General features: G+C 37.3%; 2 protein-coding genes and 1 long non-coding RNA gene across 27 annotated transcripts in view; 2 read left to right on the forward strand and 1 right to left on the reverse strand.

Annotated features, from left to right (window-relative positions):
• ERAP1 (endoplasmic reticulum aminopeptidase 1) overlaps window positions 1-12212 on the forward strand; it is a 42959-nt gene extending 30747 nt beyond the window's left edge. The window contains exon 20 of one of the 2 annotated variants that reach the window (XM_081053927.1): window positions 12058-12212. In XM_081053927.1, the coding sequence (XP_080910053.1) occupies window positions 12058-12114 (57 nt within the window). In that variant the 3' untranslated portion in view covers window positions 12115-12212. Of the gene's footprint in view, window positions 1-2284; window positions 4679-12057 lie in introns of those variants that run through there. The other variant, XM_081053926.1, reaches the window with a different exon arrangement.
• Window positions 5799-19896, reverse strand: part of CAST (calpastatin) — a 112439-nt gene continuing 98341 nt past the window's right edge. For all 24 annotated transcript variants that reach the window (XM_081053931.1, XM_081053930.1, XM_081053948.1 and 21 more), the window contains 6 exons: window positions 19659-19748; window positions 18366-18404; window positions 17836-17919; window positions 16364-16441; window positions 7541-7603; window positions 5799-6545 (listed from right to left, as the gene is read on the reverse strand). In XM_081053931.1, coding sequence (XP_080910057.1) covers window positions 7553-7603; window positions 16364-16441; window positions 17836-17919; window positions 18366-18404; window positions 19659-19748 — 342 coding nt within the window. In that variant the 3' untranslated portion in view covers window positions 5799-6545; window positions 7541-7552. The remainder of the gene's footprint in view (window positions 6546-7540; window positions 7604-16363; window positions 16442-17835; window positions 17920-18365; window positions 18405-19658; window positions 19749-19896) is intronic.
• Window positions 14817-17098, forward strand: LOC308499953. The gene is made up of 3 exons (XR_013993661.1): window positions 14817-14901; window positions 16372-16457; window positions 16978-17098. It is a non-coding gene; the product is annotated as an uncharacterized lncRNA (long non-coding RNA).

Consider the following 19896-nt stretch of genomic DNA (forward strand, 5'->3'; position numbering starts at 1 on the left):
CTTACTTTTAGCCTGGCCTGTGGTGATAGCCTCCTAATTGGCCCCGCTCCTGACACTTTGCCGTTAACCAAACTGTTTTTCCACATTGAAAACTGAAAATCTGCCGACTGACCCCTTTCTTGAAACCCTGCCTGTTGCTCTTGCAAGAAATTCCAAACCTCTCCTTCCCATGTGCACAACACCGTGAGGTCCTGTCTCCTGCCCACCTCTCTGGCCAGTTCTCACTTGCTGTCCTTGGTCACTCTTTCAACACTCCAGCCACTCAGCCTCCTCCTGCTCCTGGGCCACCAGCTGTTTAGTCTCTAAGCCTCTGCACTTTTCCTTTTCTGTCTGGCTTGCTGTTTCCCCAACTTTTCACTGGAAAGGCTTATTTTATCCTTTAGAGGTTCCAGCTCAGGTGTCACCTTCCCAGACCACTCTGTCTAAAGCAGGCCACCCCCTCCCCAGTTCCTAGCACAGCCCTGGTTTATTTTCTTCACAGCAGTACATTTATAATAGCAATAGATTACTACTTGTCTCCCCAGGTAGACTGTAGTAAGCTCCATGAGGGTAGGGTACTTGCCTACTTCACTGCTTCGTCCTCAGTTCTAGCACAGTAATGAAGGCAAAGGGAGGAATAAGATTTACCAGAGTAAATCTTCATGAATAAATAAATGGGTGAGGCTGAGTCCCTGATACATGCAGGGTTTCAGGTTCTGCACTTTACCCATGTTTCATAACTCCAGCCACTCACCATTGCTCTGCATTATAGAGACAATCCTCATTTAACAAATGAGAAGACTGAGTGCCAGTGAAGTTAAATCCTTTGTGCAAGATCAAACAAGTTAGTAGAATAAACCTGATTTTCTCTATCGTGCTGCTTATTGCACAGAACATGTTCTCAGGGAGGAAGGTTTGAATCAAATACTCAGATAAGATGCTGCATTTCCCAATGCAGATGATAATAGGAGAGATAATTTGCATCTGGGAAGATTTAAGAGCTAGGGTTAAAAGCTGGCTTTGTTACAGCTCTTGTAGGCCTGGCTTTTAGTGGTAATATTATGTTGGGCTCCTTCAGGATTAAATAATTTAACCACCTGGTAAAATGATTGATGTGGTTTGACTATTGAAAAGTGCTCACAGTAATTTTTAATATCAATCTTGAATTCTGAGAGTATGAAATAGGTTGATCTACAACTTACAACAATTACAATGTTAGGGCTTAAAAATTACTTTTTACGTAGGACAGAAAAGCAGAATAAGTGTGTTTGAGGTTGCTACAGCAGGACGGCATGCCTCCAGATCATTGAACAGTTGAACTGTTTAAAACAACCTTGCATCATTTAAAATTGGAATTCGATCTTTCAAAAACCTACTCTTACCCCCCCTATTATTTCCAAACTCGTAGTGTGATATTATGACATGGATTTTCAAGGAATTAACTGTCTGGAATCCATGCTGAATAAATAAAACATCTTGGCCTAGACTTGCTTCCTGTCTACAAAATCAAAAATTGATGGATTAATGCTGTGAAAATTTATGGGAAAAGGTTAAGAACCCTTTAAGGTGAAATAGAGTAGCACAATGATCCGTGCTGTGGCAGAGCCAGCCTATTTCTCATGTGAGCTGAAAGGGGTTAAGATACCCAGTGATGAAACAACGATATTTTGGAGGAGATAGTCAAGAGTCTCTTATCTCTTTAAAACCATGGGGAACTTTGTGTGGATTGTATCCGTAGGGAACAATACATGAATTGTGGATTAGGATAACAAAAACTTGGCAAAGTTTGGGGTTTTGCCACCATAACTTGCTAAGAACCCCATTTCCCACAGTGTTTCTGTAATAACATACAAGGCCAAGTCTGTGGAGAAAGACTGCACTTATGTGGTTGAAACTGTTTTGCTTGGCAAAGAGGATACTCTGCACATTCTGCTTTTTAGATATCATGTTTTAAAAAAATTAAGTTTGCATCTGTGTGTATATAACAGAATACACATTAAATAGACACACTCAATTAAACCTTAATTAGAAAGTGATAAACAGTGAAGTCTTTTAGAATCTGGCAACTGTGAATAAATAAAAAAGCTGCAGAAAAAAAAACACAAAACTTGACATCATGAGGCATGAGCTCATTTCATATAGCTTAAGTTTGTGTACATAATCGTATCCAGACACCTGGTGCTGCCTTCTAGATAGTTTTGACAAATACTGGAATTTTGGTTTCAGTTTTCTTTTAACTAGCCTGAACTTCTATTTGTGTAATGTAATAAAGCAAACATTTAAAAACCCAATTTTTCCCCACAAGGTGAAAGGATTCTTCAGCTCTTTGAAAGAAAATGGCTCTCAGCTCCGTTGTGTCCAACAGACAATCGAAACCATTGAGGAAAATATACGTTGGATGGATAAGAATTTTGATAAAATCAGACTGTGGCTCCAAAATGAAAAGCTTGAACTGCTATAACAATTCGTTCCGTGCCGGTTCCTGTGATCTCTAATAACCAGAATTTTGTGGAATGTGAATATTTTCAAACTAGAGATGGCTGTTTTGGGTTCTACTGAAGATACCGTGTTTCCCGAAAATAAGACCTAGCCAGACAATCAGCTCTGATGTGTCTTTTGGAGCAAAAATTAATGTAAAACCCGGTCTTATATTAGGTAAGACCGGGTCTTATAGTAAAATAAGACTGAGTCTTATATTTTCACTCCAAAATATGCGTTAGAGCTGATTATCCGGCTAGGTCTTATTTTCAGGGAAACATGGTACTCCCCTTTCCTTCAACTCCTTCACGTGACTCGCCCTGTGAAAAGCCTGGCTGTCAATTTTTTCATCGATGGGTTATTGCTGTCGTGTGTTTCATTTGTCATGTCCCATAATGTAAATCCAAGTGGTAGGTTCCCCACTATGGATGAGTTACATACCCTTTTTTTTTTTAATTAAAATTTATTGGGGTGACGGTGGTCAACAAAACTACACAGGTTTCACGTGTACAAGTCTGTATGTAACACATTATATATTGCATTGTATGTTCACCACCCAGAGTCAGTTCTCCTTCCATCACCATATATTTGACCCCTTTACCCTCTTCTACCACCCTTCCCCCCTTACCCTCTGGTGACCACAGTTCTGTTATCTGTGTCGATTAGTTTTTGTTTTGTTTGTCTTATTCCTTTGTTGTTTCAGTTTTATATCCCACATATGAGTGAAGTCATATGGTTCTCTATCATTCTTCTCATTTTATGTTTTATACTTAAGCCCCTGCCCCCCTGCACCCCCCAGTCGCCAAACCTCTCCTCCCCACGTGTTTGTCATTCACAAGCTGTGTTGGCAGTGTCTTCCGAACACCAAATAGTGGGAACTACTGAACAGTGGCCACCTGGATCACTGACTAAGCCAGAATGAGCCTGGTCTGCTTTCCACCTTCTTCTTGTGCAGGCCTGGGGGCTAATTTGTAGGGCTTGTCATCAGGCTTCCTTGCCCTCTGGCTTTTGGTCAGTCTCCCAGGAAGGCAGACTGGAGCTGGGGAGGAGGACAGAAGAGGTGAGGTGTTTGTTTATTTCCCTAGTTCTCTTGCAGGTTGCCTGAGGCTGGCCTCCCCCAAAGGTCTCAGCCCTGGAGGGGTGGCCCTCTTTCCCACACAGCCTTTACCATCTCTGCATTTTAGTAACTGCTTCCTCCTCTCATCCCTTGAGGATGAGGGTTGAAGTGGGAGCCTGGCTTTTACTAGTCCTGGCTGTACTTGTGGTTTACATACATCCTTGCCCGTTTGAAAAACCAAAACCAAAAACCTTTCATAGAACCCTCCTCCTATAATCCTCATTTGAGTGTACCATCTATTTCCTCAGGGACCCTGACTGATAACACTGTCCTTTCTGAAACAGCAGAGTACAGTTCAGGTCTAGAAGAGAAAACTTGCATTTGAAGTAGATCCTGAGAGCTACTGATCCTTAGGTAGGTGGCGCTGCTTCTTCCTGCTCTTTATTTGGCCTTGTTTATAATTCCTGAATAACCATTATTGGTACTTATTGCCAATAAGTCATTGCAGAGTCTCCAGTAAATGATGTATTGTGAAACTGAAAACATTTGCTTATATTACTCTAAGTGAAGATGATGTGTTGTTTTTGAATTGAAGTCTTTTATAGGTTTTTAAAAAAAACTGTAGAATTTTCAAGGTAAAGGAATAGGATATGAAAAATGTGAAATGGTGTGCTCATACATTAGGAATAGTAATTTTTCAGGACGTAAATGTGTTTACAATTCCATTTTTATACATATTGCATGGTTTAATGATTTAAGAAATAAAAAAAACAGAAATCACTGGTAATTTCCACCCACAGGCCTTTTCCTTCTAAAAAACATACAAAGCCAAGATGTTAATGTAAAATATTATTCTTTAATTATATTTTAATCTTGATTAATGAAACATGGAAATAGTGGTTTTCAGTTTTGGTCACCTGAAGAACCTATTTTCATTGGCGTTTGGAGTGACCCATTTCCTAAATAGACACAATATTGCCACAGCAATGTGCAAAAACCTTTTTGGTAATAAAGCTGTGTTATTACCTGTAAGCAGATATTTTCAATTATTTCCTCCTGGTTAGAAAGGACTGATTTAGATCCTGTAGCTTAATCAAGTCATCATTAATTACTAGCAAACACCCAAGTCTTGAAGACATTTCTAATAAACAAAAAGGCATATTCAGAGTACCTTAAATAAATGTTTACTTTTATAGGCATTTCTTAGATCTGTGGATTTTGGTACGTCATTGAAAAATACTTCTACATATGCATGGAAGTTAGTAATACTGCTGCCATATCCTTGCAAACACATCTGTCAATGTCAAAGGTATCACCTTTTTTTCTTTTAACAAATGAAAAGAAACCCCACCGTATACTACCCAAGTGGAAGAATTACATAGTTAAAATTCCTCAGGAAATGTGTTTTATTTTTTTGTTAGTGCCTTGAAAAGGTCTGTTTAGTTACCATAACACTGCTATTTTTTAGATTTAGAAAAATAGAAAAATGCCTGCATCTCCGATGGGACAGAGACATAGCATTTAAAGTGGGTGAAGTTTGAAATCACATAGGTATGTGCATGAATTTTAAAGAATTTTTAGAGAGTATGACCAAAATTTGATGCCCATTATATGCAGTGTTGTTATTTTTGCTTGTCCCCCACCCCAGCCCACATTAGACAGTATTGGTGATACACCGGGGGTGCCAAAAACAAAAGTATACACGACTTGTATTCATCTTTTGTTATCCGTATATATTGAGTATTACAATTTTAATACAGTGTTTTCCTTTCTTAAAATGTGTATACTTTTTTTGGCACCCTTTGTATTTAGTGAAGTCATCTAAGTCCTAATAAATAAAACCTTTAAACATGCTAAGGAAGGCTGTGCTGTCTGAAACAAGAAATTGCCAATGAGTTTATGACATGTACCTGATATCACTTCCTGCATTCACTACCAGGAAGTAAAGATGAAATAAAATATTTATCAAAATCCCATCAACAACATCAGTGCTATATTCATAAACAATTCACTCAGAAAGATCTGAGGAACCATTCAAAGTTGTAAAACGTCAGAGCTTAGTTCTTAAGTTGCTGTAGGGAGGAAAAGCAAATTTTTAAAGTTCAGATTTTTTTTTTTTGGGTTTTATATTTAGTAAACCTAACTTCCATAAAGCCAGGTGCTATACAGTGCAAAGACAAGTGTGGCAACGGCTCTCAGGAAACAATTGCTGTTCAGGTTTTATAGAGACAGAATGAAAAGCACAGCTTAACACAGTAAACCAACAGAGTTCAAGCCATATGCGTAGTCTAAGAAGTAGATTTTATTCTTAGAACTTGCTGTGCAGTGACATATAGTCTACATTTTGCTCTTTTGACTTGATTCACGTCTCTATGTTGTGTGCTGGCTCTAAGGGGCAGAATTCTTAAACTCTGACAAGGAAGAGTTGAACCCGAAAAGGGGTGTGGTGCTTCCTGTTCTGTTCGGGTCATCTGTTAATTTATTAGCCTAAGACGAGATATGTGCCCAATGTACAATATTTTATGTTTGACTTGTTAACCCAAAGAAACATCAAATGGAGTTCAAAAGCCCAAAGAGGAAAGAGGTAAGGAGATATCAGAACATTGAAGAATGTTTAAAGCACTGTTTTCCAAATGCTAATAAACAACAAAAATTAAGTGCAAACCGAAAATACTAATGAGATTTACAGGCACTGTGTGTAGAATGTGCAAAAGTTTGCAAAGGTTTTTCCTTATTTGTGTGCATTGCTTTAAGAAACGATCACATACATCTCTTAGAAATATAAAGTTCTTTCTCTCCCAACTGAAGGCAATTTTTAAAAATTCAAAGTTTATCGATACTCAGTTCAATACAGCACAGGTGAACCAGACAAATTCAATTTCTTTCCAGGAAAAGAATAACAAACCAATGTTTAGGATGTCAACAGACTCAACAAATACCACTGTCTAGCCACTCAGAAAAATTTGTTGTCAAAGCCTTTTGTTCTTCAAAAGTCACCATTTACCAGCTGAAGATTTTATATGCAGATACCCTGAAAAAGTCAATGAAAAAGAGTACAGTGAACCACTTGATATGAATTTCTTTTTTGGTTATAAAGCATAGTAAATGTAATATTTAGCAAAAGCATTGTATAACAAGAAGGAATTTCCTATCAGTAAATATAAGAATGGATTATTAATTATAATTAATATAATATTAATATAATTAATATATATTAATATAATTAATGGATTATTTTTTAATTTGGGGGAAAATCTTTGGAGCAGTTTTAATCAGTATACCTCCCTCTTTACAGGAAATAAAAGTGGATCATGGTAAGAATGCCTAACCAATTTAATCTACATTTTTATTTCCTTTAGACTTTGGTGGGCAAGCAGTTATAAGCTTTTATGGCTTACAATAAGACCTCTTCTTTCTGAAGTTAGTAAGTCAGGGCCCAGCTCTCAAGATAGGTCTCAGGTTTTCTCATCTATAAGAGTTTTTCAGTCACATAAAGTAGAATCAGACATAGTATTTTACTTTCTAAAACTAAGATGAACAAAAGTGGTCAATCTTTTCCTTTGCCCTTGTTCCAAAAACCCTGTAATTTCCACCAGACCCTAAGGGGTACTTCTCCCCATCCAGCATGTGTTGTCACTTTGGGTAATATCAATATCATAAGGACCTTTCACTATAAGGGGTAACACATACGCTGATTTTGCTTTGCCGCAGTAACCTGCAATCATGAGCATTTGGGTTTCAAAGAGTCAACTAGACTTAGATGGTCATTTTCTTTAAGAGCTTGGCCTAATATTTTAAAGAGCTCTTAATTATAAGATTAAGGTTTTTAAACATTCCAGTAGCACAATCATCCCTCCAGTGCTTTTCAGGGAATTACTCGATAAATTTTGCAATGTGCGTCTCATGTCAATTGTATAAAGGGAACGTGAACTACTCAAGAAGTGGATTTAGTTGCTCTCACCTATAATACATAGGTTGGTAGAAGAAGGTATGGTTGACTTCATTTACAACAAACACCTAACTTACCAAATGTGAACTTTAACTTGTATTTTTTTCATCAGCTTTTGGCTTGGAAGTTTCCTCCTTTGCCTAAAAGGGAAAGCAAAACCATCAATGAGCTCTTTCTTTTCTAGATTATGTATCAAAAGTGATCAACCAGAAGATTCTCATGAGGAACTGGGCTTCTCAGAATTAAAGAGGCAAAAAGATGGCAATTAGTGGGGGGAAATGAGATGGTCCTTTCTAAGTATCTTTTTTCATTTAGCCAAAACACTGAGTTCTTCCTCTTCAAGTTTGTAAGGTAAAAATAACCTTAAGTGATTCTAAATTTTTACTTTTTTTGAAGACCAGGGTAATTTAAGAAAAAATAATACATAGGATGGTACTTGAATGGTACTGTTCATTTATCCCACGGTGATCCATCCTTTTCCTGTGCTTGGGGACATTGTGGGCCAGCTAATCCATTCAGCACATAGGGTTATTATGCTGTTTTTTGTTCAGGGGTTGATGGTGTACTGTGTACAACTGAAATTAAACAATAAGCAAATCTATTTGAGGTTAATGGCATAAGCAACTAATTATCAATCTGGTTTCTTATATTCTTTATGGATTTCACTACCTTGGCTTTTTATTGAAGTATGATTGATATGTAATATTAGTTTCAGGTATACAACATAATGATTTGATATTTGTATATATTATGAAATGATCATCACAGTAAGTTTAGTTAACATGTCACCATACATTTAAGCATTTTTCTCTTGTGATGAGAACTTTTAAAAATCGACTGTCTTAGCAACTTTAAAATATACGATAGAGTATTATTAACTAACTCATCATTTATTTTATAACTAGACTTTTGGACCTTTTGACCCCATTCACCCATTTGATCCACACACAGCTTCTGGCAACCACCAATCTATGAACTTGTTTTTCATAGATTCCACATGTAAGTGAGGTCATATGTTGTCTTTCTCTGTCTAATTTATTTCACTTAGCATAATACTCTTTAAGTCCATCCATTTTGTTGCAAAAGGCATGATTTCAGTCTTCTTTATGGTTGAGTAGTATTCCACTGTAGTACCACCTCTTCTTTCTCCATTCATTTATCCATAGACACCTGCGTTGCTCCTATATCTTGGCTATTGTAAATAGTACTGAAATGAACATAGGGGTGCATATATCTCTTCAAATTAGTGTTTTCATTTTCTTTGGATAAATACCCAGAAGTTGAATTGCTAGATCACATGGTAGTTCTCTTTTTAGTTTTTCTGAGGAATTGCCATACTGTTTTCCAAACTGGCTGCACCAATTTATATTCCTACCAACATTGTACAAGGGTTCCCTTTCCTCCACAACCTGGTCAAAAATTGTTTCTTTCCTTTTTCATAGTAGCCATTCTAACAGGTATGAGGTGACACCTCATTGTGGTTTTGATTTGCGTTTCCCTGATGATTAGTGATGCTGAAGACCTTTTCATGTACCTGTTGGTCATCTGTATGTCTTTTTGGAAAAATGTCTATTCAGATCCTCTGTCCGTTTTTCAATTGGATTATTTGGTTTTATTGCTATTAAATTGTCAGTTCTTTATGTATTTTGGGTATTAACCCCTTATCAGATACATGATTTGCCAACATTTTCTCCCTTTTAGTAGTTTGCTTTTTTATTTGGTGATAGTTTTCTTTGCTGTACAGAAAGAAGCTTTTTTAGTTTGATGTAGTCCCACTTATTTTTGCTTTTGTTGCCTTTGCTTCTGGTGTCAAATACATAACATCACTGCTAAGAACACTGTCAAAGAGCTTATTGCCTATGTTTTCTTCTAGGAGTTTTATGGTTTCTGGTCTTATGTTCAAGTCTTTAATCCATTTTGAGTTACATTTTTGTGGATGGTGTGAGACTGTGATCCAGTTTCATTTTGCACATGACTACCCAGTTTTTTACCACTATGCTTATTGAAGAACTGTCCTTTCTCCCATTACATATTCTTGATTCCTTTGTCATAAACTGACCTTATATGCGTGGGTTTATTTCTTGTCATTTTGTTCTCTTACATTGATCTGTGTCTGTTTCTATGCCAGTAACTTACTGGTTGTTGGTTGTTTAAATTATTTTTTTAAATTAAATTTACTGGGGTAACATTGGTTACTATCATTATATGTTTCAGGTGTACAATATACTTACAGGAAAAGCTTTCAATTTTTCTCCTGAGTATAATGTTACTTCCTGGTTTATCGTATATGGACTTAATTATGTTGAGGTATGTTCCTTCTACACCCTATCTTTTAAGGGTTTTTATCATGAAAGGATGCTGTATTTTGTCAAAAGGCATTTTCTGCATCTACTGAGATGATCATGTAATACTTATCTTCTATTTAGGTGATGTTGATTTGTATATGTTGAACTGTCCTTGCATCCCAGGGATAAATCCCACTTCGTCATGGTGTATAATCTTTTTAGTGTGTTCTTGAATTCAATTTGCTAATATTTTGTTGAGAATTTTTGCATCTATAGCTTTTGTCTGATATAAGTATGGCTATATCCACTTTCTTTTGGTTTCTGTTTGCTTGGAAAATTATCTTCCGTACTTTCCTTAAGAGCCGAAATGAGTCTCCTGTAGGAAGCAGATAGTTGGGTCTTTTTATATTCTTTCAGAAATTATGTGCTTTTTGATTGGTGAGTTCAATCCATTCACATTTAGGATGATGGATATGTAAGGACTTATTACTGTCATTTTATCTTTTGCCTTTTAGTTATTTTGTGTCTTCATTGTTTCTTTTACTTCTGTTTCTGTCTACCTTAAGGTGGTAGTTTTTGATGGTGATTTATTTGCTAATTCTCGCCTACTCCTCCCCCCCACCCCCGCTTTTTTTAATGTAGAAATCTACTCTAGATTTAAGTAGATTTAAGTAGAAATCTACTCTAGATTTCTGCTTTGTGATTACCATGAGGTTTACAAAAACAAAATCTAATAAAATAGTCCTTTTACTCCTGATAGCAGCTTATCTTAATTTACTTAGAAAGGTTCCATCTTTTTACTCTTCCCTTTTTATATTTTTGATGTGACACATGCCTCAAATTTGTTATGAAATTGTAGTAGTCTGTAGTTATTTTTAATGCTCTTTATCTTTAACCTTTTTAATTGTTTAACACACTATTCTAACACACTATTCTAAAATAGAGTTAGTGTTTACTAATTCTGACTGTCTATCACTGTAATCAAAATTTTGTATACTTTCCTTTTTGCTTTTCAGCTTGAAATCCTATCAGCATTTCTTGAAAAGCAGTTTAGTGGTAGTGAACTCCCTTGGCTTTTGTCTCAGAAAGCATTTCTCCTTCATATTTGAAGGCTAACTTTGCCAGATGAGTGTTCTTGGCTGGGAATTTCATTTTTCAATACATTGAATATGTCCACTCTCTCCTGGCGTATAGTTTCTGCTGATAGCTTAATGGGGGTTCCTTTGTAAGTTACTTTCTTATTCTACCTGGCTGCCTTTCAAATTCATCACTGACTTTTAACAGCTTTATTATAATATGTCTTAGAGAAAGTCTTTTTGCATTGATATAATGAGATCTACTAGCTTTGTGGACTTTTATGTCTAGATCCTTCCCCAGGTTTGGGAAGTTCTCAACTATTATATTTTTAAGTAAGTTCTCTGTCCCCTTCTCCCATTTCTCCTTCTGGTATACCCATTATTCTTACTTGGCTTTTATAATGGAGTCTGATATCTCTCAAAAGGTTTCTCCACTTTTTAAAAGTCTTAGTTCTCTCTCCTCATCCACCTGAATCATTCCTAGATTTCTGGTCCTCCAGATTGCTTAATGTTTCTTCACTCTTCTCCATTTCCAATGCTTTTCTAATATATTCTTCATCTCACTTATTGAATTCTTCAACTCCAGAATTTTTCTGGTTCTTCTTATAATTTCAATCTCTTTGGTAAAGTACTCCTGTTCATTAATTGTATTCCTGAGTTCATTTAATTGCCTGAGTTTTCTTGTATGTTGAATTTCTTCATAACAGCTATTTTGAATTCTTTCAGTTAGATGGTAATATTCCGTGTCTTTGAGTTTGGTTGCTGGGAAAGTGTGGGGGCTTTTTTTGTGGTACTGTATCACTGATTTTTTCAGTGTTTGATGAAACAGCCTCTGCCATTGCATTTGAAGTAGCAAACACCTTTCTTATTTATGTCAAGCTCTGATTCTAATTGTTCAACAGGTTGGCACTGAGAAGCCTTTTTCTTTTCCAGAAGGTCGCGCTATAGCACAAGTTTTTGGTTTCTCTTCCTGGAGCTGATTTGCTGTTCAAGTTGGGAGGGTACCCAACTTTTAAGCTGGCTTAAAAAAAAAGGAAAAAAAGGAAAATGTTGGCAGCAATATGGAGAGAGATGTGTGCTTTGCACATGGACTTTGGATGTGCCCATAACCCGGAATGGGCGCCGAGTGGGGGCGCCCCAGAAATTTGTTGGCAGACCTCTTGCTGTAATCAGGGCAGATTGAAAGAAATGCATTCTCTTCAGTTCTCTTCCCTTTCCCTTCCCTCTCCCCAGGCACTGCAGTCTCTCCTCAGAGAGAGTAATGGGTCCCTTCAGCTGCAGCATGTATGACTGGGAAGATTCCCACTCACTTCCTTCACCCACCAGCAAGATTGCCACCGCCTATGCCACCGCTCCCCTGGCTCTGCAGCTTCCTCCGAGGTCCAATCCACCCATTTTCAAACGTACAGATGGGATGATCCCTCAGGTATCCTGGTGTGCTGTGCAAAATCACCTGTGCTTGGTTATGGATGTCCAAATAGTTGTAAATCAAACGCAAGAGAAAAAAGAATGATTCATACGGCCATGATGCTGACATCACTCAGTTACAGTCTGTGTTAAGATCTATTTTGTCTAAGTGTAGCTATCCTAGATTTCTTTTGGTTTCCATTTGTATGGAATATCTTTTTCCATCCCTTCACTTTTCAGTCTGTGTGTATTCTTACATCTGAAGTGAGTCTCTTGTAGGCATCACATAGATGGGTCTTGTTTTTTTTACCATTCAGCCACTCCATGTCCTTTGATTGAAGAATTTAGTCCATTTACATTTAAAGCAATTATTGATAGGTATATATTTATGGACATTTTGTTGTTTATTTTATGGTTGTTTTGCAGTTCCTCTGTTCCTTTTCTTGCTCTTTGTGATTTGATGATTGTAGTGGTATGCTTACATTTCTTTCTCAATCTTTTGTGTATCTACTATGCAGCTTAGCTTTGTGATTACCATGAGATTTACATATAACAAGTTATATTTCTAACAGTCTATGTTAAGTTGATAACTTAAGTTGGAATGCATTTGAAAGCCCTACATTTTTACACCCTCAGCCCCACATTTTTTATTTGTGATGTCACATTTTACATCCTTTTATGTTGTGTATCCTTTGCTGTAGTTATTTTTTACCTCTTTTGTCTCTTAACTTTCATACTAGTTTTATAAGTGATTGACCTCAATGTTACTATACATGTTTACCTTTACCAGTGAGATTTGTACTTTCATGTTTTCCTGTTATTCATTAGCACTCTTTCATTTCACCTTAAATAAGTCCCTTTAACATTCCTTGTAAGGTCAGTTTAATTGTAACTCCTTTAGCTTTTGCTTATCTGTATCTCTCCTTTAATTCTGACAGCTTTGCTGGGTAGAGTATTCTTGATTAGAAGTTTTATTTTCTTTCAGCACTTTGAATATACTGTGTCCTCTGCTCTGCAACGTTTCTGCTGAAAAATTTGACAGTTTTATGGGTGTTCCCTTGTACATAAAAACTTGTTTTTCTCTTGCTGCTTTTGAAATTCCTGTCTTTAACCTTTTACTATTATGTTTTGGTATGGGACTCTTTGGGTTCATCTTATTTGGAACTCAGAGCTTTCTGGATCTGGATGCTTGTTTCTTTCCCCAGGTTAGGGAAGTTTTCAGCCCCTTTCTCTCTTCTTCTGGGACCCTTATAATGCACATGTTGGTCTATTTGATGTCCCATAAGTTGCTTAAGCTGTCTTCATTTTTCCCCATTCTTTTTGCTGCTCTGGTTGAGTCCCACTGTCCTTTCTTTTGAACTTCATCTAGTGCACTGTTGAACCTCTCCAGTGTATATTTCAGTTCAGTGATTCTCTTCAGCTCTGTGACTTCTATTTGGTACTTTCTTATAGTTTCCTATGTCTTTGTTGAAGTTCTGTGTTCATCCATTCTCCTTTGTGGGTCTCATGGAGTTCAGTGAGCATCTTTGTGACCATTATTTTGAACTCTTTAGCAGGTAAATCATTTACCTCCATTAAATTATGGAATTTTCCTGTGACTTTAATTTGTTGTGTCATTTGAAACACATTCCTCTGTTTCTTCATTTTCCTTGACACTTTGTTGGATTATATAAATTTTAGATAAAATTTAGATGCTTTAGATAAAACAGCTATCTCCTCTTCCAGGCTTGAAGGAGTGTCCTTGTGTAGCAGATGCAGACTATCATTTCAAATTGTCCTAGCTCTTGGTTGTCTCTCAAACTTTTGTGATGTGTCCAAGAGGCTATTTTATTTTTTGTGACTCCCAGTAGTTGAGGATGTGTTGAGATCTGTAAGTGTCTCAAAGCGGGGAGGATCTCAGTCAGCACCTAGATTCAGGCTGATTGAAAGCTGCTGTGTGAAAGTCTGGCTTCCAAAGTGTGCAAATAGATGAGTATATAGTCCTGTGGGACTGCAAACATTAAGTCCCACTGGCCACCAGAGCTAGAGGTGTTGCCTTAGCAGCAGCTGCAAATATCGGTGTACGAGAGGAGGGTACGAGCTCCTTTCCAGGAAGTATCAGAAAGCTGGAGTGAAGCAGAGCACAAAGATGGCAGCCAGCAGCCTCTGTCGCTGGTAAGTACTTCAGCAGGTCTCTAGGTGTGTGTTAAATTAGATGCCTGTCCCTCCAGCTGACAAGATAAACCATTAAGCCTTTTTCACAGAAAGTCTGGGAGTCTCTTGATCCACTGCCTTTATGCTGGGCTCGGTGGCTAAGTCCAGGTGTGCCAGCCCATTAAGAAGCATTTTATCAGTGCACTGTAGCATTGTGGGTCTGGTGGAGGCGAGTCTTGTTGGCTTTCAAAGCTAGATATTTTGGGGGCTTGTCTCAAAAGTTGGGGTGCTAGATGTGGGTTTCAAACTTAGTTCTTCAGGGAGAAGCTCCAGCTTTTGCATTCTCTCCTGATTGTGGGTTGCCATGTTAAGGGTAAGGTTTGTGGCAAGATTGTCTCAGCCTCTTCTACCTGCTTTGATGGGAGGTTTTTTTTCTTGTTTACTGATGAATAGGAGTCACTCAGCTACTCTTTGAAAAGAAATCCAAAGGAAATTGTTCCACGTGTAGCTGTAGATTCAGTGTGTCCACAGAAGGAGGTGAGTTCAGGCACTTCCTATGTTGCCATCTTGAATTGGAACTATCTTGTTTTAAAGAGTTTTGATGGAGTTGGACTATTGTTTTTAAAGCTGTACCATTAATTTCTCATTATAGTTAGCGGATCACAGTAATAACCATCTAAATCGTATGATATAGAAATCGGAAGGGGTCTAGAAGTTCTCTAATCCAATTTCCATTAATGTCCAATTCTAAGAAATCAGAACCTGTAGCTTCTACCCATTAGCCTTAGTTCTACTTTCTGCAGCAACATGAAAAATTATATACTAATAGTCTTCCTTCCCAGGTGGTGTCTAATGAGTTTCTATTTTGGATCATAGAAACTCAAAGATCTTCCATGATTCTACATACTACTTATACATTCTAAAATTTATATAAACCACATTCTTAGGTTGTGCACCCCACCCCTCACCCCCAATTTTAAGATGTCTCAATTTGCAATGCTTCTTACAATGAACAGCATGTTGCGTATCATAATAAAATTGATTTTTTTCTTTAATGATATATAAAGTAAGTTTATTTTGTAATCGGTGGCAATTAAGGTATAATGAAACGCAGTATATGAACCTGTACTGTCAATGCATTATCCAAGTAAAAATGTGCAGTTGCAAGTGGTGGTCTGAGTCTCTGGAGAGGTGAAGGTTTAAACATTCCCCAAACTCTCAATCCATTACAGCATCAATTCTAAGGCCCAAAAGCGTGCTAATGAGAGATGAAGTAAACTAAGGAGGAGTTAATGATATAGCAACCAGCATGTCACTGCTGATAGAGCTGAAGAAGAGGAAGCAAGATCTTGGATCTTTCAAGGAGGTGAAAGAATAGAGGGAAAGAGGGTAGTAGAAGGGCTACTAAAGTTTTAACTAAGGTGAAGAGATTGGAAATATTGGAGAGAGTTGATTATTGATTGCTGAGAGAAGAGAAAAGGATTTGTCGGTGGGTAAGTGGGAAGGAGACGTTAGGGATTTTCTGCAGAGTGGCCTCCATTTTTCTCTTTGAAGTAGCAGGCAAGGCTATCTGCAGACACTGGGGGCATGTGGCTAGAAGGGAGTGTGAAGAGCATGAGCTCTGGGAAAGGGAACAGAGCCTAGCACGGGGCCAGCACAGATAGCTCAGGGGACATAGAGCACCATAAAATCACAGAGGCCTCATCCAGACTTTGTGCAATACTCTCCAGAGCAGCATAGGACTCTAGTGGTGTTTCAACAATTGTGTTAAGAATGTTCATTTTATTTCTAAAGTACCAGTTAGTTAAAAAACAAAGAAAAAAAACTTTAAAACTTCAATTTCTATACCAAGGCAGGCTAGGGGATAGATAGCACTTAATGGTTAAATTATTTTATGCTAAATAGATACCAATCAGAAATTAAATGACTAAAAGGATAAATGCCGCTTCATTTTAGCAACTGCTAAACTAATTTGTAATATATTTACTGCTCTGTTTACCTTTGCAGAATCCTTTGCTTTTCCCCCATTCTTGGGTGCTTTGGAGATGGAAGTAGTCTTCTTCTTCTTGTCTTTGTCCTAAAGCCAACAAAAGGTAATGAGGCTGTTGCTGTCATTAATCCATCTAGCAAGTAAGGAGCAGCTGCAATCAAACCTATTCTTTTAGTAGCCTGGAGATATCATTAGCCTTAGTTCTACTTTCTACCACAACATGAAAATTACATAGTTTAAATTTTGGAATAATGGAATTTAATTAAATAATGGAAAATTCTGGGGGGTTTAGTCATGATTGTTTTGGAACAATGGTGAACTGTACACAGAAGTGATTAAGGTAGGAAGCAAAAAGGATAAAGATGAGGAAAATGTGGGTCACACGGATGCTCTGCCAACTTCCACGATGTATGATTCACCCAGACCTTATTTTTCTCATCAAAACAGAGCTTGTTTCTCTGAGGACTGGTTTTATGTGCCAACAGAGTAAGAAAAAGACACTGTTTTTAGTGTTATGGAAGAGAAATGTAACACGGGCGACCACCACAGACAGCTAGGGGAAGATATATTTAAATGAAAAAGAAAGTCCATTTCCCCAAAAGGCATTATTTGTGATTTTCCAGGAGAAATAGGATGCTGAAGCAGACCGGAAATGAAGTCACCCATTAAGGGAAGGACTGACAAATTGGTGATTGGGAGGTATACTTAATAACAGCCAAGGTAAGAGCAAACATCGCTACAGGTGTTAATTCTTCTGAAAATAACAATGAAGGACACTCATTTCACTGTTTCTTCTACTTGATTGATGGAGGGGTATAATTTATAGGCAGAATGCCACACACTTGTTACGTTATACACTATTTTTTTCATTCACTAATAATTGTTTTGAGTACCTGCTAGATACCAGGAGTTATGCTAATGCTGAGCACGGAGGTAAAAGACACATCACGACTATGTAAAGTACACAGCTCAGCAGTGTTATACACACGTGACTATAGGTAACCCAGAGATCAGGAAGCACAGAGGAGAGGCTTCCAACCGTGGCCAGGAAGGGGAGCAGTGGTAAGAGAAGTCTTCCTGAAGAAGTGGATGGTTGAACTGGGACATGAGGGATGAGTAGGAGAGTCAGCCAGCTGGGGTGGAAACACCAGAGCCATGGGCATGAGAAGGTGGGTATCGTTAGGGACTGCTTTCATTTAAAGGAACACAGACAAAGCATCATTGTACGACAGGACAGTGTGGCAATCAAAAATGATGGTAATGGGGAAGCAACATGGAAAACATTTATGACGTAATGTGTTATATATGGAATTTAACTATAAAACATACATATGGAAAAAGATAAGAATTATAGAAAGCACTGTTGGTGGCATAATGGAATTACATTTTTTCTTCTCTTTGGCATCACTGAATTCATGTTACAGTCAAAATTATATATGTGTACACCATTCAAAGAAAGTCAATACGAAAAAGCATAATACCTTTGCTGTGTTTTCTGTCGTTGAAGGACAGCTGTCAAAATCCCCTGAAAGGGCATCAATGGGGTCATGGTCATCTTTAGGTTTCTGAGATATTAAGAGAAATAACCATCAGTAAAGATGCACAAGGCAAAAATACTGTAGAGTTCATTTTCCCACAGCACTGAAAATATAAGATGTTTATTATAAAATTATTTTCCTAACAAACTAATGTATTATAAAGAAATATTAAAACAGGAAAATCTTGATGACAACTTTATTTCCTTCTACTCTTTTATAGTAATACAAATTGTTTAGTGTTCGCTAAGCCTCAATTCTTCTAATCTGGAAAATGGAACTGCCTATCTTGAAGGGATCTCTTGGGAAGACTAAATGAAAGAGAAATAATAATACACTTTTACATGCACTTGGCATCATACCATGCACAGGGTAAGCATTCAATAAATTTTAGATTTCTAAATTGTTAAAGTTGCAGCTAGAATTAAAAAAAAAAAAAACACCACTTCCTAGAAACATGCAGCTATGAGATTTACCTTTGGTTCCTCAGGTTTCTTTGGTGCCATTGGTTTGCCCTAAGAAACAAAGCAGACTATTGTTTAGACATAAATCTTTGTAAAGGTTTACTTAGGTGTAGTCAGTGTTTATATAATCTATATTATCTAATGACTTGGGAAAATGGAGTATATATTTGCAATAACTGGTAAACCTGGGTTCCTACTATTCTCCACCAGCTTTGCTTAATTACTATCCTGTAACCATTTCAGAAGCCTTGGGGAAACTGCAAGAGTGAGTATCTAGCTCTGGCAGTGAAAGAAACACTAATTATTTAGGAACTTTCTGCCATCGTGTTATAATTCTACTTAAAATGTTACAAAAAGTAATGTGTTTTTATGTCCTATTTACTCTAGCTTATATTTCAGGATTTGAGGCACTGAAACCTTCTACAGATACGTTAGGTTTTTCTCAGTCAGGATTATAAGTACAAGCAGGGAGGATTCCAGAAGGATGCAGAATTGCTGTTTTAAGCAATACTGAACGAAAGCAAAGAGAATTGATTCCTGTAAGAGGAGACACTGACGCTGGTAACACTCTTTAATCCAGGGAGTCATCAAACCTGACAAATGAAGCAGTACAGATGAAGGATGTAATTTGGACTTCTGTGTTTTTATTTGATGAACAGGACTGGAAAGGGCTATTCATCATCTAATTGACTTGCAACTAGGAGCCAAATAGGAAGGGGTGAGGTACAGGCAAGTTTGACCTAAGAAAAACTGGCTTCTGTGTTAGAGACGAAAGGCCACGACTTTTTGACAGAGTATACTTAGATATAGAAATAGGGAATATGGTTTTTGTCTGCCTTCACTCAACAGTGGTGGTGGTGTAGGAGAAAGAAGAAAGGGAGACACTAGGTCACCCTCCTAAGTCATGGAGGTGCCTTATTTACCTTATTAATTATTTCAATACTAGCTCTTTTACTGTTCTCCTTAAACAGAGACTGCTTTAGTTACGATTGCAAATCTTTTTTATAGCCTTTTCTCACAAAGAATTCATCTGTGTACATGCCTCAGAATCCTTATTAAGCATCTGTGAGGGACATTATTCAACTCACTTTATGCCACTGGGCCCAGCATAAGACATAAAATGACATTGGCTCAAATAAATATTAAACAGAATCCTAGACAGCTGGCTCATTGGGGACACATAAGAAATTGTCACATTACATATTTATGCAATTGTTAACATGTACCTCCTATTCATTTCAAGTGAGGTCTGGATTGAAAAAGCTTTGTCGTCGATATCCAATCTAGACATTTGCCTTCATTTACCTTATCTTTATCCAAGAGGTGTCTGTATTCAGGTGGAATAGTGTCATCTCTTTCTCCCAGCTTATCTCTATGTTCAGATTTAACTTTCTCCTGTAAACATTGAACAGAGACGATTAATATTCCTACCCTCCCTCAGAGAATACATTCTGAAATGTAGCAGCAGAACAAAACGGATGACTTGAACAGACTACTGGTTGATGAAAAAAAATGTAAACCCATGTGCTTCTATAGGTCCGTC

Source organism: Rhinolophus hipposideros, assembly GCF_964194185.1.
Source record: "Rhinolophus hipposideros genome assembly, chromosome: 7".
Classification (NCBI taxonomy): domain Eukaryota; kingdom Metazoa; phylum Chordata; class Mammalia; order Chiroptera; family Rhinolophidae; genus Rhinolophus; species Rhinolophus hipposideros.